General features: G+C 54.8%; 6 protein-coding genes across 6 annotated transcripts; 3 read left to right on the forward strand and 3 right to left on the reverse strand.

Annotated features, from left to right (window-relative positions):
* Positions 1 to 296: 296 nt before the first annotated feature.
* On the reverse strand, positions 297 to 1,522 carry COL26b_008027 (uncharacterized protein; the record flags this gene model as incomplete). Its single annotated transcript, XM_053180802.1, has 4 exons — positions 297 to 884; positions 943 to 1,003; positions 1,051 to 1,409; positions 1,460 to 1,522. The coding sequence occupies 4 exons, from the start codon at positions 1,520 to 1,522 to the stop codon at positions 297 to 299; spliced, it is 1,071 nt and encodes a 356-aa protein (XP_053035194.1).
* A 673-nt stretch (positions 1,523 to 2,195) lies between these two features.
* COL26b_008028 (uncharacterized protein) lies at positions 2,196 to 2,642 on the forward strand (the record flags this gene model as incomplete). Its single annotated transcript, XM_053180803.1, has 1 exon — positions 2,196 to 2,642. The coding sequence occupies one exon, from the start codon at positions 2,196 to 2,198 to the stop codon at positions 2,640 to 2,642; it is 447 nt and encodes a 148-aa protein (XP_053035195.1).
* Positions 2,643 to 5,531: 2,889 nt separating this feature from the next.
* Positions 5,532 to 6,584, reverse strand: COL26b_008029 (uncharacterized protein; the record flags this gene model as incomplete). The annotated part of the gene is made up of 2 exons (XM_053180804.1): positions 5,532 to 5,838; positions 5,890 to 6,584. The coding sequence occupies 2 exons, from the start codon at positions 6,582 to 6,584 to the stop codon at positions 5,532 to 5,534; spliced, it is 1,002 nt and encodes a 333-aa protein (XP_053035196.1).
* A 496-nt stretch (positions 6,585 to 7,080) lies between these two features.
* COL26b_008030 (uncharacterized protein) lies at positions 7,081 to 8,920 on the reverse strand (the record flags this gene model as incomplete). The annotated part of the gene is made up of 8 exons (XM_053180805.1): positions 7,081 to 7,317; positions 7,369 to 7,444; positions 7,493 to 7,668; positions 7,722 to 7,864; positions 7,915 to 8,337; positions 8,390 to 8,626; positions 8,679 to 8,756; positions 8,818 to 8,920. The coding sequence occupies 8 exons, from the start codon at positions 8,918 to 8,920 to the stop codon at positions 7,081 to 7,083; spliced, it is 1,473 nt and encodes a 490-aa protein (XP_053035197.1).
* Positions 8,921 to 10,008: 1,088 nt separating this feature from the next.
* COL26b_008031 (uncharacterized protein) lies at positions 10,009 to 11,010 on the forward strand (the record flags this gene model as incomplete). Its single annotated transcript, XM_053180806.1, has 5 exons — positions 10,009 to 10,079; positions 10,137 to 10,215; positions 10,307 to 10,701; positions 10,791 to 10,848; positions 10,870 to 11,010. 5 exons carry the CDS (start codon positions 10,009 to 10,011, stop codon positions 11,008 to 11,010), a joined length of 744 nt encoding a protein of 247 aa, XP_053035198.1.
* A 1,385-nt stretch (positions 11,011 to 12,395) lies between these two features.
* Positions 12,396 to 15,143, forward strand: COL26b_008032 (uncharacterized protein; the record flags this gene model as incomplete). Its single annotated transcript, XM_053180807.1, has 4 exons — positions 12,396 to 13,524; positions 13,583 to 13,842; positions 13,892 to 14,449; positions 14,502 to 15,143. The coding sequence occupies 4 exons, from the start codon at positions 12,396 to 12,398 to the stop codon at positions 15,141 to 15,143; spliced, it is 2,589 nt and encodes an 862-aa protein (XP_053035199.1).
* Positions 15,144 to 15,193: the final 50 nt, after the last annotated feature.

Consider the following 15,193-nt stretch of genomic DNA (forward strand, 5'->3'; position numbering starts at 1 on the left):
GACCGTTTATCTCTCGTCGGTCCTTCTTATCATCACGTGACTTGTACTATAGTTCTTCCGTTCCGAGTGAGTCCCTGTTGTTCCCGTGATCCTGCAGTACAAATGTCCTGTCCTAGCCGCCCGACGCCCAAGTGGGTCGGTTAACTATTATCCATGCATAACGGGTCGTAACAGACAACTGCTGACAAACCGTGTATTTTGACTGGGCTTTATCACCATATCCGTGTAGACCAAAGCCGGCGCATACGACCATAGCAAGATGATAAAATACAAGCTAAGGCAATGATTCTTCAAACTTATTTCTGTTCCAACAGCCACTTCACGCCCTTGACTGTGTCCTCGACAAACTGCTTGCTCTTCTCAAGGTGCGGAAAATTCGTCCAGAAATAGTGCGGAACACCAGTGTAGATGTCCAGCTTGGTCTTCACACCAGCCTCTTCCCTCAGTACCCGCTCATAAATGAGGCCTTCGTCTCTCAAGGGGTCCAGGCCGGCAATCTGGAAATACGCAGGCGGCAAGCCCTTGTGGCCTTCACCAATCTTTCCATTGTGAAAAGGCACGAAGAGGGGACTCTCCATGTCTGGCTTGAGAACAAGTTGGAGACCGGCAGCCGCGTCTTTAGCATCGCCAATGATTGGGTCTTTGCTTGGTGTCACACCAGGGTGACTGAGATACTCGGCGCGATACTTCTCCGGAACGTCCTCGGGGGGTAGGAAGCACATAATTGCTGGAACGCAAAGGTACTGGCCGGTGACCGGGGGCGAAAGTTTGTTCTCTCGAGCAAGGTGGGCGAGGACAGCTGCGATATTGCCGCCAGCGGAGCCTCCACCGATGATGAACCCACGAGAAGGGTCTGCGCCGAGTTCTGATGCGTTCTTCGCGCACTAGATTCCCAACATGTCAATGGGCGGCAAAGGTAACGAGGGATATGGTCTGACTGACCCACTGGAGCGCATCCCAGGAATCGTTGATACCCGTGGGAAACATGAATTCAGGTGCAAGTCTAAGTTTCATGAGTCTTTGGTCGTTCCGACTTACCAAAGAGCTTACCTGTATTCAACGTTGACACAAACAGCCCCAAGGTCACGACTGAACAGACGGCAGTTGACCTCCTCATCCGTCAGGTCACCCTGCGACCAGCCTCCCTCATGGTACATGACAATGAGAGGGCTTCCTTCCTCGGGAGCCTTCACCGGCGTGTAGATGCGAATCGTAATCTCATGGCCATCCCTGACCTTGATCTTGCGATCCTCCTCACGGACCCGTTCGGGAATAGGGCCAGGAAGGTAACGCAAGTGATGCTTCTCGCGCAGATGCGTGGCTCTGTGTTCTCGCAATGCGAAGAAATCGGCTCGACCATAGTACGGATCACTCGGCTGTGGTCCGCGTACCGGACGAGCCGCAAGCTCCTGATCATGTATGGTTAGCACCGTACGGGTCATGCAAGGCAGCAGCTTACAGCTTCAAAGTCCGGATCAGGGACGCCGTATGCAAGTAACTCTTCACGGGTTCGGGGCGCCATATTGTGATTCAGTGGAATTGATTGGTCCGGCAATATGATTGAGGTTGTTCATAGAAAGATGTACACCAAGGGCAGATGGGTGTGCGGGGTTGTGATCGGAGAAAGCGGCGTCTTTGTACCTCCCGACTGATGACGTTAGTTGCTCAGTGGCGATTATCTAATCACACATGCGCTTCATTAAATCAAACGTCAAGGCCAGCTGACGTGAGACAGTTAAATGTAGAGATTAGACGATTAAATTGAAAAAGAGGCTTGAGTTGCCGGTTCAGTGGAGACTCGGTTTGTGGCGAATATGCAAGTTCATCTCAATTTAGTAGGTTGCAGAAAGCTTGGGCAGAGTATTCGGAGATGGCTTCAACCTGGAGGCATTTGGAGGAGGCTCCCACTTAATGACCGTAACTTTTCGAGGTGTAGCTAAATCACTCGGAAAAGGTGGCACACCATGAAAATGATTTCTGCATAGATTGCTGATGAGGATGAATCACTCCAGTTAGTGGACGGCCCTAGATGCTGTTTTGATCCGATCTCTCCAGCATTCAAGGGATCGCTGAATCACCTTTCAAGCGAGGAAGGAGTATATACCACAATCTTTTCTCTGCAGCTCCTTCTACCTCCTGCAGACTACAATCCAACCTGAACCAGACCCAAAGACCAACCCTGACGACGACGAAAGATGACGACGCCAAACACCGACATGATACTTGCCATGCAAGACCCCTACATGCAGCAAATCATCGACGGCGACAAGACCTACGAGTTCCGAAAGTACAACATGGAAGGCATCAAGAGAATCTGGTTCTACAGAACCGCCCCTCACTCCGCCATTACCCACGTGTGCGAGGTGTCTCCCGCCAAAACCCGCAACCCCGGCGACCAGCCCATCCCTGAGAACGGTCTGGGCAACAAAGAATTCAATGACAGAAGTCCGGACTGGGACGGCTACGACTTCGCCTACCGCATCAACTCCGTCTACCAGATCAACACCCCAGATGGCCAGGGCATCAAGTGGCCCCAGATGAGAGATGAGCACGGAATGAAGATATACCCCCGTGGTCGCGTCAGACTGCCGGTTTCCATTGCAGAGCAGTACCCCTGGCGCCAGCAGACCAAAATTCGCTGAGAGATGGTTGTGGGGACGGTGAATGGGGACGAATGACGACGAAGAAGATGAAGGGCGATGAAGGACGAGAACGAACGAAGGAGACCGAGTATGAAGGCTTATGACGAGAGGATTCAATGAGGTCTATTTCATTATTCCACCGATTGCCTAACCATCTGCTGCATTTGTGAAAAAGACTCGTCGTGATCTCACTGCCGGTGTCTGATCCACCTCTCCTTCAAAGCCAAACCCATAATGAGCTTCCGCCGTCTTCGACTCGCGAGAGCCATTGCCGTAAGCTTCTTCCCTTTCGGAAATTCTCAGTTTCCCATAGCCAAGCTTCTGTCGCTTCAAGTCGTTGGAAAGATTTCCGCAGTCCCTTTCTGGTCCACCCCAATTCACTTGATTCAGGGATTTTGCCCTCGTTGCCGCCAAAATGGTCGAGAACCGCGTGTTTCTCGAGACTCCACCATTTTGCTGCAGTGCTAATCTCCCAGCCGCGACTCCAAGAGCTGCAAGGAAGATTGCCACACTATACACAGACAAAAGCACATACGCCCGATAGTAGTAGAAGCTCCCGTCGCGCGACCTTTGACAAGGATGAAGTACGTGGCCGTCACGAAGCCCAGTTTGCTCATGCGTATCACCCGCCCAAACAACCACGGCAAAGGTCGGGTTGCCAAGTATTGATAACAGGATCATCTCGTAGTAGTCTTGGATTCTTGACGCCAGGTCAGGCAGAGGGAAAAGAGTTCCGGGATCCACTAGAGTCGTTCGGACAGCCTGAGTATCAGCAGCACTGGAGAAAATTGTGCCGTTGATCATTGATCGAAAGACTGCGCCTAGTGAATGATAAGCTGCTGTACGTCGATACCATTCTACATCCGTTGGGTATATGGAGTTGCTTTGCGGTGTTGCGGTGGTGTTATCCATCGTGCCGTCGTCTGCGTCTTCTCCATCCGCGAATTCGGTATCAATAACCGGTACCAGACATATGCGACCGGTGAAATTATAGCGAGGCTCCATATCCTCATAACTGATGTTCAACTTATACTCTGTATCGTAGAGTTCACACATCTGCAGCACAGGTTGTAATAACTCTCTGTTTAGTGTGTTGTTCTCGGTGTCCAGGAAAGGTGACTTTGGATAGGCCTTATTTTCTGAATATCCTATCCAAATAACGGGCTCTGTTCGAAAGACTCCAAGGTTTCGGGGAAATGGCGGCTACATCCTAGGAATGCCCCCCGGGTTGAGATTGGATAACTGCTGCGTTGCGTACTCCCCACGGTACGCACTTGCTATGTAGGTGTAATCACCTGTCGGGGCAAGATCTTCGTATGGAAACCAAGCAGAGGGACCACTGCTGTTTTGGGCCCCAACGCCTCTAGCAAGTTCGGTACATTTGTACCCAGGGGCGCGGAAATCAATTGTTGTTGTGCAGTTCCAGTCTTTCATGCAGAACTTAACCTTGTCCGTGGGATCGACGAACGGCGCCCCTGAATCAGTTGATTTGTCGACTAGTTCTTTAAGCTGTTCACTGGGGCTGTGCCAATAGTCGAAAAAGTGAGATGCCGAAGTTTCAGAGCTTGTGGTGTTCCAAAGACTGAAAGATATCTCCAATTTGCCGTCAATCTTCTTTTCGTTACGCCAGTCGTTCTGCTCAAGCGCGAAGTTCAGGCTCCGTATTCCAGTGCACATCGTGTTCTCCACTTGCTTTCGGGGCTCTACAAGTAATGTACTTGTGGTAAGGATAATAATCAGCGGAGATGCCCTAGGTTATCAGTTTATTAGCGTACAGCAGGATATATAAGCAGAGTGGTGGCCACTTACCACCCATAAATAGACAGGATTGATGCAAGCCTTGCGCTGCGAAGAAATTCCCAATTCAGTAAAGAGAATGGTGTTTCCGGCGCAGAAAACAAATCATCGAGAGTTTCGATTCCCAAGGAGCGCGATCGAACCGTAGCCCACACCTGTTCGCGGAATGCAGATAGGACAGCAGCAGCAAGACTCGCCTTCGCAGCGAAGGCCATGGCTGTTCCGTAGCGAAGCATGATCTGCTGGTCATCTCCGTACACAGATTTTCCATCAAGTGACCAGTAGAAGAAATGGTGTCCGATGGCAAAGCTTAGGCCTACGCACCACAAGATGTACATGTTGCGCGGCGGTTTCCATAACTCTTGAATCCGAAGGAACTCGAATTGCGTCCAAGTGTTTCCCTCCAAAAGCTTTGTTCTCGGACCTTCGTGGTCGCAGGCCAGCATGGGGCGGTCTGAACAGGCTACCTCCTCGCGTGAACTGTCATGTTGTTGGACTTCTGTGACGTCCACTCCGTTCATGCTCGCTGTTTTTGGAGTTCCCTTGTCGATTTCATGACCTGGACTCGAAGAGACTTCGGTCATTTCCAGCCCAAAGATAGGGCCTTTGTCAGATCCCATTTTTCACACAAGAGAAGAGAATAAGGATTTTCGAGCAGATTTCTTCTTAAGCCCCAAAGTAATTCTCTTCGCAAAAAGTGGCAATGGCGGCGGTAAAGTACTCTTTGAAAATCAGGCTGAGCTACGAAGAGTTCGACAACATGGTTGCATCGGACCATGCGCCAAGAGCGCCAGTCAGCAGTAATATCTCTAACGGGAATCTCATTCGTCGCCGACGCTTGTTATCCCAAAATAACTCTTCGTCAAATCTCAGGAGAAAGATACGAGCCGGTTTATGTGCGAGTTGACATGCAGGTGGCGAGCCTCTTGGCACATCGTTTGACCCCTCACGGCTGGGAAGTCACTGACAGATCAGCTCAACCGCAACCTGATCTTGCCCAATGCTATCCTTCATAACTAGCATCACAGGAACAGTGATCGATTTACCTTGCTGTCGATGGGCTATGCAGCAGGCTATCGACGAGGTGTTTCTTCAGATACATAGGAGTGCCCCTTTTGTTTCATCGGCAAGCTTAGCCCTCCACAGCCTGTTCTCATTGAGGATAAAAAGCTCCCCATTACGGCCGAAGCAGAAGTTGGCAGCGCCCCCCTGGATGAGAATCTTACCCAGCAAGACACCCCCTGCCGACCAAATGTTGATACCATCACCGCAGCCACTGTACACATTTCCGTGAACATCGCACTTGATGCCATCCGGTATTCCAGTGTCAGCCATCGCAAACAGCCGCCTATTGGTCAAGAATGGCTGTCCAGAGTACGACACTAGGTCAAAAGCGTATCTATTCAACAATCAGCAACATACTCTCAGAAGATGATTCAAATCGACTCACATCGTCGAAGGTCTCGTGAGATCTGTCGTTCCATCTCCATGAATCCAGTCCGTGTCCGTCACATACACAGTCTTCTCATCAGGACTGAAGCAAATTCCATTCGGTCTCCCGAATCCGTCTGCCATGGCCCTAATGGACCCCCTGATCGGGTCAAACCTGTACACCTGGTTCGGCAACTTCGGCCGCGGCCTGATGCCCTGCTCATACCCATAGATCGGGTCGGTGAACCAGATGGACCCGTCACTGTGCACCACCACATCGTTGACAGAGTTGAACTCCCGGCCGTGGAACGAGCTCACCAGCAACCGCGTCTGATACGGCGGCTGCGCCTCCATGAAGACGATACCGCCCGGCGAGTCCAGCGACCCCTGCGAGCAGAAGATGACGCCGTCGAGGTAGTTCACGCCGCCGTTGGCCATGTACACGCCCTCAGGCGCGATCTCCTCGCACTTGACCTTGGCGGCCGCGAAGTCCGCGGGCAGCGTGACGCGACATACCTGGATCTTCTTGCCGCCCTTGTCGTCGGGGAACTGGTTGCTCGTGATGAAGAGCGTGTTGTCGCGCTCGATGAAGACGCCCGCCTCGTGCGCGAAGGGGTAGTCCTGGTTCTCGTGCAGGAGCTCCAGCGTCGGGTCCGCGCCGAACAGCTTCTTCACGGAGTCGTCGTAGACGGCAAAAGCGGATGCGTTCGTCATGGTTCAAGATAGCTTAATTGTCCAATCGAATAGTAAGCCCGAAGAGACTATGGAAAAGTATGCCAAGGATTGAGGACGCAATGAATGGACGAACCAAGGGAAACTAGACCTGCCTGACAAGAGGAATGAGGGGAGCTCGGATATCAAGGCACGTTGCCCCGGGTTGGAGCTAATGCGGGGCATGCACCTCCTCAGCTGTCGATGTCACAGGTTTACACTTTATGGGTCCGGGCCAGCAAAGAAATGGCTCAGAAGCAGGGGTTTTGTTAGTGTGGGATGACTCGGGCTTTTGCTGCTGGTGGGCGCCGAAACATATGCAAAGTCTAAGCTGATCGATCACGCAGTCATCTGTGCGATGTGCATCTACCGAGGTGAAACGAAGGGATAGATCTTTTTGAACGGCTGCCAAACTCTACGAACGCTATCTTTTTCTTTCGTGCAGCAATCTGGCTTTGAATACATGACTCGTGCTTGTTCAATCTGTCTTATTGGCTACTCATGCCCTAACCTCCTCAACATCCCACACCTCCTGCTTCTCGCTAGTGTCGTGACGGTTCAAGTCAACGAAGCTATCTCCTGAGAAGAGACGGTCTACATCTTCCAGCTCCAAACCCTTGGTTTCGGGGAAGAAAAGATAGATAATTGGTACCCAGGTAGCGTTAAGAACAGCAAAAATGATGTAGGTTCTCCAACCAATGTTGGAGATTGCAATTGGGGTGATTTGGACGACCATCTAATGCTTGTTAGTGGTTTACGCTTAATCTCAGACCTTTCTTCAACTCACGTAATTGAAGATCCAATTGACTCCACTGGAAACTGAGGAGCCAAGTTGGCGAATCCTAAGGGGCAGAATCTCGGATCTGAGAGACGTTAGCTGAATATTCTCTTGAAAACATCAAATTACTTACGGGTAAACCCAGACGGTTGCCTGGAATCCAATGGTGAAAGCTCCCTGGAACACAAAAAGCATTGCGGCTGCACCAATGCCTGCCGACTTCGCAATGGCTGTGGCGTTCTGAACCTGGTAGATGAGGCCGGCTTGTACTGCCATCACCGCAGCCATCACGCTGATCATAGACAACAACTGTGGGCTTTGTTAGTTACCGGGCGATATCACAGCATTTAATGATGACGTACCAGAGGTCTTCTACCGATCCTGTCAATCAACAGCCAGGGAATAAACGAGGCTACAAAGAACCAAGTCTGCAGGAATCCAGACATGAGACTCGACATGTGGTTATCAAATCCAATGCTCTTCTCGAAGAGAGTACTGCTGTAGTCTAACCACCGAATATTAGCAATGATCACTCCCCAAACCCATTACACTCACAGATGATTGCGTTGATTCCGCCAAGCTGCTGGAACCCTTGGATGGCGCAAGCAATCAAGAACCTCCTCTGGCTCTTGATGCGATCGTTCACAAACAGGTCCCTCCAAGACCCGGCGCTAACCGACTGTTCGTACGCCACCGTCTGCATGATCGAATTATGAAGGACTCTGATCGATTCTTCGTCTTCGTCCCACTTGAGCCGTCTTAGAACAGCGAGACACTCATCCGGGCGGTCGTGCGAGGCCAGCCAGCGAGGTGTCTCGGGGATGATCTTGAGAATCGCAAACATGGGAAGAATGCAGACGCATTGCAGAGCAACGGGAACTCTCCAGGCGTAACTCTCAATATGGGAGGAGAAAGCGTAGTCGATCCAGTAGATGAGGAAGATGCCGAAGTTGAGTGTTGACAGCTGCGCGCAGACGTCTGCACGATTTCCGTTAGAGTGATCGATGGCGATGGGGATTTGAAAACTTACAAATTCCACGACTGGACTTTGGGCTGAACTCGGCTTGCAAAACTGGGACGGTTGAGTTGACGATGCCCATGCCGATGCCAGAGACGATTCTTCCGACGATCATTTGCGTGCGGCCGAAAGATGCAGCCTGGACGATGGCACCGACGACCATGACTGCGGCACCGGATCCGATCGTTCTGCGACGACCGAATTTCTCACCGAAGAAAGCGGTGGCAACACAACCGAGGAAGCAACCAACTATTGCAGCATTTAGTATGATGATCTGGAGGGGCCACAAAGAGCGTCATACTTTCGTAGATAGCGACGATGAGGCCGGTCATAGTCGGGTCAGGAGAGTCGAATGTTTTGTTGAACGCCGGAGCCGTTACTGCACAAATCACCAGTCAGCCAAGACATCCTTTTACAAGACAGAAGGCAGCAATCCTCACCCAGTCCTCCCATGAGTCCATTGTCATAACCAATGAGCATGAACCCCAAGGAGGTCAACACGCTCACGGTCAAAACCAGCGCCTGTCCACGAAGTTCTCCCATACTGTCGTCGTCGTCTTAGTCGTCTGTGTCGATGAAGCCTTCACGATTCAGTGTTGTCCAGCACGCCGCTCACAGTTCCGGGGAGCAGATGTCTGATGCTTCTGGCACCTGCCGAAAACTATCGTCCGAACGCCTGGAGCCGAACGCTTATATGTGCAAGGTGTGAGTGTGTGGATGGGCAAAGATGGTGACGCGCAGCAGTGATGCCAGATTTTGTTGCACCGAGAGCCATCGTCTTGGATCGACGAGCCAGGCGGCAGAACCACTTCCCCGGGAATCCACTCGCAGCACCAACAAAGCATATCTGCGGGGTCTGGGGTGAGTGAGCTGGCCTGGGGACGGCATAGATTGAAACGCGTTACTGCTGGCAATTGAATTACTAGGTTATCCAAACCATCAGACGGCGAGCCCGACGCGGCAATAACCGACAGAGGGACGTCCTCTGCCAGGGCTCGGCTACTGAAAGTCTGAAAGAGGACAAGAGGCTGCGGCAATTGAGTCAGTGGTTTTGATTGGCTTCCCACATCAGTCGCGGTGATGCAGCCATCGTGACATGTTTGGACCCTCCGCAATTGATTGCAGCTCCAAGGTTTGCGAGGTCAGGAGACGAGTGCTGCGTCCCCATGGGGACGATGAGCCCACAAACACCGACGATTGTCGCGAAGGCGCCCGCAATGGCGCCAGACAACGATCTCCATCGCTCCTTTTGGGAGAATCGGGCAAGTTTGAAAGCTGTCATGTGCAGCCATGACTTTTACGGACCAACCAGTAATTATGGCATGACGACTCAAGCTCCTGCAGGTGAGGTACTCCATCAAAATCCACCCCGATAGCGGCGGCAATTGCACCGTCGGCAATTCGGCCCTCGGTGTTTGTCCCGCGCTGCCTCCAACCCCTCATTAGCCGTTGCTCTCATGTTCAACATTGAAGACCATCTCACATAAACAGACGGCAAGTGAAGATACCCTGGCTTTGGTAGAGTACAGCAACAAGTCGACTAACTACCCTTTAAGACGATAGCCCGTGCTCCTTTCGACGACTTGCATACGAACAAGAGCTCTAGACAAGGGGTATGATAGATTTCCAAAATGGTTCAGCATACAATTCAGAACACGGACAACCGCACACAAGGTCGCCTGGCCTTGGTGACGGGAGCAAGGTGATGCTGATTCACTTCTCGAGACACGATACCCACCTTGGCTAACTCATGTTCCAGTGGTGGTATCGGGTCATCAGTTGCACACGCCCTCGCGGCAGAAGGGTGCGATGTTGCGCTGCACTACTCCTCAAGTCAAGTAATTCACAACCCACAACACGGACCCCCTCCCTTCACTTCACAACTCTCAAGTTGCACACAAATAACCAACAACTCTTTCTCTCACGCAGGGTAAAGCCGAGGCACTCGCCCAGGAACTGCGCGCAAAGTACCCTTCACAACTCTTCGTGCCCTTCCAGGCGGACCTCTCATCGCGGGAGTCGACGCGCAACCTGGTGCCCAGCATCTTCGCCAGCAGCGAGGTCACGCAGAAGCACAAGGCCATTTCGATCCTCGTCGCCAACGCCGGGCTCGGGCGCCGGATCCGTGATCCCGCCGACATTGGCGAGGATGACTGGGATGAGATGATGGAGGTCAACGCGCGCAGCCAGTTTGTCGTGACGAAGGCGTGTCTACCGGGGATGAGGGCGCAGGGCTGGGGGCGAGTTGTGCTGGTGGGAAGCATTGCGAGCCGCGGAGGCGGTATCAACGGGTGCCATTATGCTGCGACCAAGGGTGCGCTCTGGTGAGTTGAGTGATCTCATAAGCCTGAGTTGTCGTTGATGAAGGCACTCGGATTCGGACTCTATAAGGCATGAACTGACACAGACACAGCTCCATGGGGCTCAACTTGGCAACGCTCTTGGCGCCAGAGGGAGTCACAGTCAACATTGTAAGTCCGGACACCACACAGCTTTCGTCAGAGGGAACAACTCAACTCATCCTGCAACAGGTTCTGCCCGCGATGATCGGCGCAACAGGCATGATCGCAACCCCCAAATCAACGCAAGTCCTCCTCATTGTTCCTTTCCTCAGCCCTAATCTCGGCAACTGACATGAAGCAGAACCTGGGACAGCAGAGACGACCTCGAGGCTCTGAGAGCCACCGACCCCGGCCTCGCGATCGCGGCAAGCGTCCCAGTCCACCGTCTGGGTGCACCCGAAGAAGTAGCCAACGTCGTCACGATGTAAGTAATCTCCATGCGCCGCGGCCAGATGTCCGAGGATCTCGACTAAATCACCGATGCAGGTTCGCCAAAACGGGATATCTAACCGGGCAGGAAATCCTCCTCACGGGAGGTTTGAAATAATGGCCGGCAGCCAATTGAATTGAACCAAGAGCCGGCATAAGGCAAACATGAATAAAAAAAGATTCAAAAGAAAAACAGTCTTTCTCCATCCATCTATCTTTCCAAGATCCCGTCCAATGAACGGCAGCTGTCAACATACGTGCTCGCATCACCGAACCTTGCCTGCAGGGTTGCGCCATCTCAGTAACCTCCCGCGAGCGATTCTGCTGCCCACGAAGAGCTAGCTCTCGATCGGTAATGCTTACGACCTGTCCCCAATCTTCAGTGTCGGGGGAGGCAGAAAAGGGAGGGGAAGGGTTCAAGCTCTCGGCAGGGTGGGCAGCAAAGCAAGGATGGACGGTGGTTCAAGTACTCCAACGCAAACCTTCATAAACCTTGCCCGTCTCTCAACTGCGTCATGACCTCCTGGCGGTCTCGCCCAACCAACTAACCAAGAAAGACTATCAGACAGTCTTTTGGGCGGCGGCGGCATGTGTCTGTACGGCAGGACGAGTGTGAAAAGGAAACTAGACATTTAAAACCCCAACTATCGCCGATGCAAAGAGCCACATTGCCGCCCCTGTACTATGTCCCTCTGGATTGCCGACGCTCCTTCGTATTCCGCGTCGCCCAATTCCATTCCCCTTTACCTCTCTCCTCCATCTGCGGTCCCCGTCCATTTCCCCCCTTTCATTCTCCACTCTCCAATCCCGCAAAAGAAACAACGGTAACGCTGAAGTAGATCCGCACCCAAGCACTGCAGGTCGGTGCTTGTCTCGCCTTGGCATCGGTCGGATTGCTCCGCGTCTTAGCCCGGTGTCACCTGTTGGTCCCCCTTTGCTTTCACAAGAGAGAGAGAAGCTCGGGCCGAGATAGTATCCCGCCTGTCCCGTTCCCCCAAATCCGATATGTCTGTTGAAGCCGGCCCACGACCATCGCCGGCTCTCGTCGGCCAATCCTCGCAACACCGAGTCTCTCGCACCACGGCAAATGGAAAGGAGAGACGGGTATCGCGGGCCTGCGTGTCCTGTCGGCTCAGGAAGACACGCTGCGACCTGTAAGTCACCCGACCGACCGACCCCGTTCCTGCTTCATGCATAGCCGCGGCGCAACCCCCAGCGCCCAGCCCCCCAAGTCCCCGCCCCCGCCCATGCCGCGTGTTCCAGTCGTATCCCGCAGTGCCGTCGAGCCGATCCATGTCATCGGTCAAAGGCCGCTGACCATCAACAGAGACTACGGCGGGAACCCGGGAATCCCGCCCTGCCGCCGGTGCGTCCGCGAGCAGAAGGAGTGCGTCTTGGCAACATCCCGCCGCGGCGGCCGGCGTCCCCGCAAATGCGTCCGCCTCCCGGACTCGGACTCCACCGGCACGGCCCCGTTCCCCCCGGGGACCACATCCACCTTCGACTCCGTCCCCGCCGAGGGCGCCGCCTCAAGCGAGCAACCAGCAGGCGCCGACCAGAAGTCCTCAGAGACAAATCGTCCATGGTCATGCTCGCCAGAAGCAGAAACCCCGGGCCGCGCCGCAAGCTGGCCCGGCTCCGGGTCCCAGCCAAACAGCCCCGGCGGGCGGTCCCTCCAGAGCGCGGGGGATATCGAGGGACACATCACGTCGAGCGACCTCTTGAACCCGTCCGACGCGTTGAACCTGTTGGCGCAGGTAGCCGATCTGGACGGCGACGGCGGGACGGAGAGGAACCGCAAGCCGAGCGGAAGCACCACGCACGAACATGGAACCCCGCGCGACCACCCCTCCTCGAAGACGCTCGCGACGTATCACTACCCTCCCATCTCAGACGGCGTTCTCTCTCTGTCCGTCGCCTCCCGCCTGCTCGCGACGTACTACGAACACTACCACCCCTTCTTCCCCGTAGCCCACAACTGCATCCTCTCGCCCCCCTCGATCCCCTTCCTCACCGACTCGGAGCCGCACCTCGTCACGGCCATCTTCACCGTCGTCTCCAAGGACGAGCCCTCCCTCTCGGCCGTCCACGAGGCCTGCTCGCGGCACATGGAGACCCTCATCTCCAAGCTCATCTACAAGGGCTCCACGACCGTCGGCGCCGTCGAGGCCCTCCTCATCCTCGCCCAGTGGGCGCCCCAGCGTCTGCAGGAGAAACCCACCGTCGGCCGCGGCGAGGAGGACGAGGGCGCCTGGATGCAGATCGGCGTCGCCATCCGCCTCGGCTACCTCCAGAGCCTCGAGCAGACGGGCCTGCTGGTCGACAAGCAGAGCGCCCTGTCGGAGCAGTTCCGCAGGAAACGACTTGTCTGGGCTGGTATGTTCGCACCCTCTCTCATCGCCCCCCTTTTCCCTGAGATGGCTAACACGTACAGCCTGCTACATGAGTGACCGCGAGGTGTCCATCCGCGTCGGCAAGGGCTTCTGGTCCCGAGGCCCCGGCCCCTCTACGATCCCCCGCTCCGCCGACTTTCCCTCGCTGCGCGTCCAGCAGGCCGGGCCGGATAACCTCGGACAGCTCTTCCAGGCTCAGCTCGAGCTCATCCAGCTGTTTAGCAACGCCCACGATATCCTGTACTCGTCCGCGGGCCACCGGGCGCAGCTGTACCTCGGCGGCGAATATGTCCGCTATATCGTACGTTTTCACTCACCTCCGTGACATATCCCCGGCTAACAAAGACCAGGACGACTCCTTCGCGGTCCTCAGAAAGTGGAAGCTCGTCTGGGGAAGTCTAAGCTGTAACCCCATCCATCCCAAATCTCAAACTCATGAACTTCACACTAACAGGAACCTCTCAGTCACGCCCCTGATCAAAGCCGCCCTCAACCTCTCGTACGAGTTCCTCCGCCTCTACATCAACGCCTTCGCCTTCCAGGCCACAATCAACCGCGCAATCACCCGCGCCCGCCAGCAACAGCAACAACTGCAGCAGCAGTCCCAGACAACAGCAGCAACAGCATCATCATCACAGCCTCAGCAGCAACAACCTCCTCAACAACAGCCACCACCACAACCGCAACCCACCAGCGCAACGACCGCACGCACGACAACGGCGATAAACACCCCCCTCTTCGGCGACCTCGCCAGCACCCCCGACGCCCGCTTCATCTACGAGTCCATGGACGCCGCAAACTCCCTCCTCAACATCCTCAACACCTCCGTCGACCCCGTCACGGGGCTGCGCTACATGCCGCTGAAGTACTACCTCTACGTCATCTACGCGGCCGTCTTCCTATTCAAAGTCTGTCTCCTTCAACATGCCCCCTGATTCTTATCACTGACAACCTCACCAGGCCCGCCTCGCAGGCGCCCTCGGCGCAGAAGCATCCGACTCCGTCCGCCGCTCCATCTCCGTGACGATAACCTGCCTCCAACGCTCCTCCATCTCCCCACACTCCCTCGGCCACCGCTACGCCTCCCTCCTCTCCCTCCTCTGGCGCTCCAAATCCGCATCCTCCTCCACGTCCCCCAAAGCAACAACCTCCACCGCTGCCGCCGCCGCCGGCAACCACCCATCCCAAACAACACCCACCGCCTCCTCCTCCTCGCGTCCAGGCCACCACCCCTCCTCCTCCCACACCGCGCCCTCCCACCACCACACAGCAACATCCATCCTCCCTTCCACAGAACACACCAACCCCTCCCCCTCCTACCACGATCCACATCCATCCATGCTGCTAGGCCACGACCACGCCTCCGGGATGCACCACACTGGCGCCGGCGGCATGGGCATGACCCCGCTGCCCCTGAGCCAGACAGAGCTCCTCTGCCGCGGCTTCTCGTGGCGCGACCTCGACGACCTGGGCCAGTTCATCGGGCCCCCCGCCGACATGGCCTTCGCCGACCCCACGGGCCTCCACGTCGTGGGGAATATCAGTCTTGACGAGGGGGCGGCATATGATGTCCTCTGGCCCGGGAACGACGTCGTGTTCTAGGGCAATTAGGGATAGAAAGGGGAGGGAGGGTAGGAGTTAAGGGGCATGGA

Source organism: Colletotrichum chrysophilum (assembly GCF_026319265.1).
Source record: "Colletotrichum chrysophilum strain AFK26 chromosome Unknown scaffold_68, whole genome shotgun sequence".
Classification (NCBI taxonomy): Eukaryota; Fungi; Ascomycota; class Sordariomycetes; order Glomerellales; family Glomerellaceae; genus Colletotrichum; species Colletotrichum chrysophilum.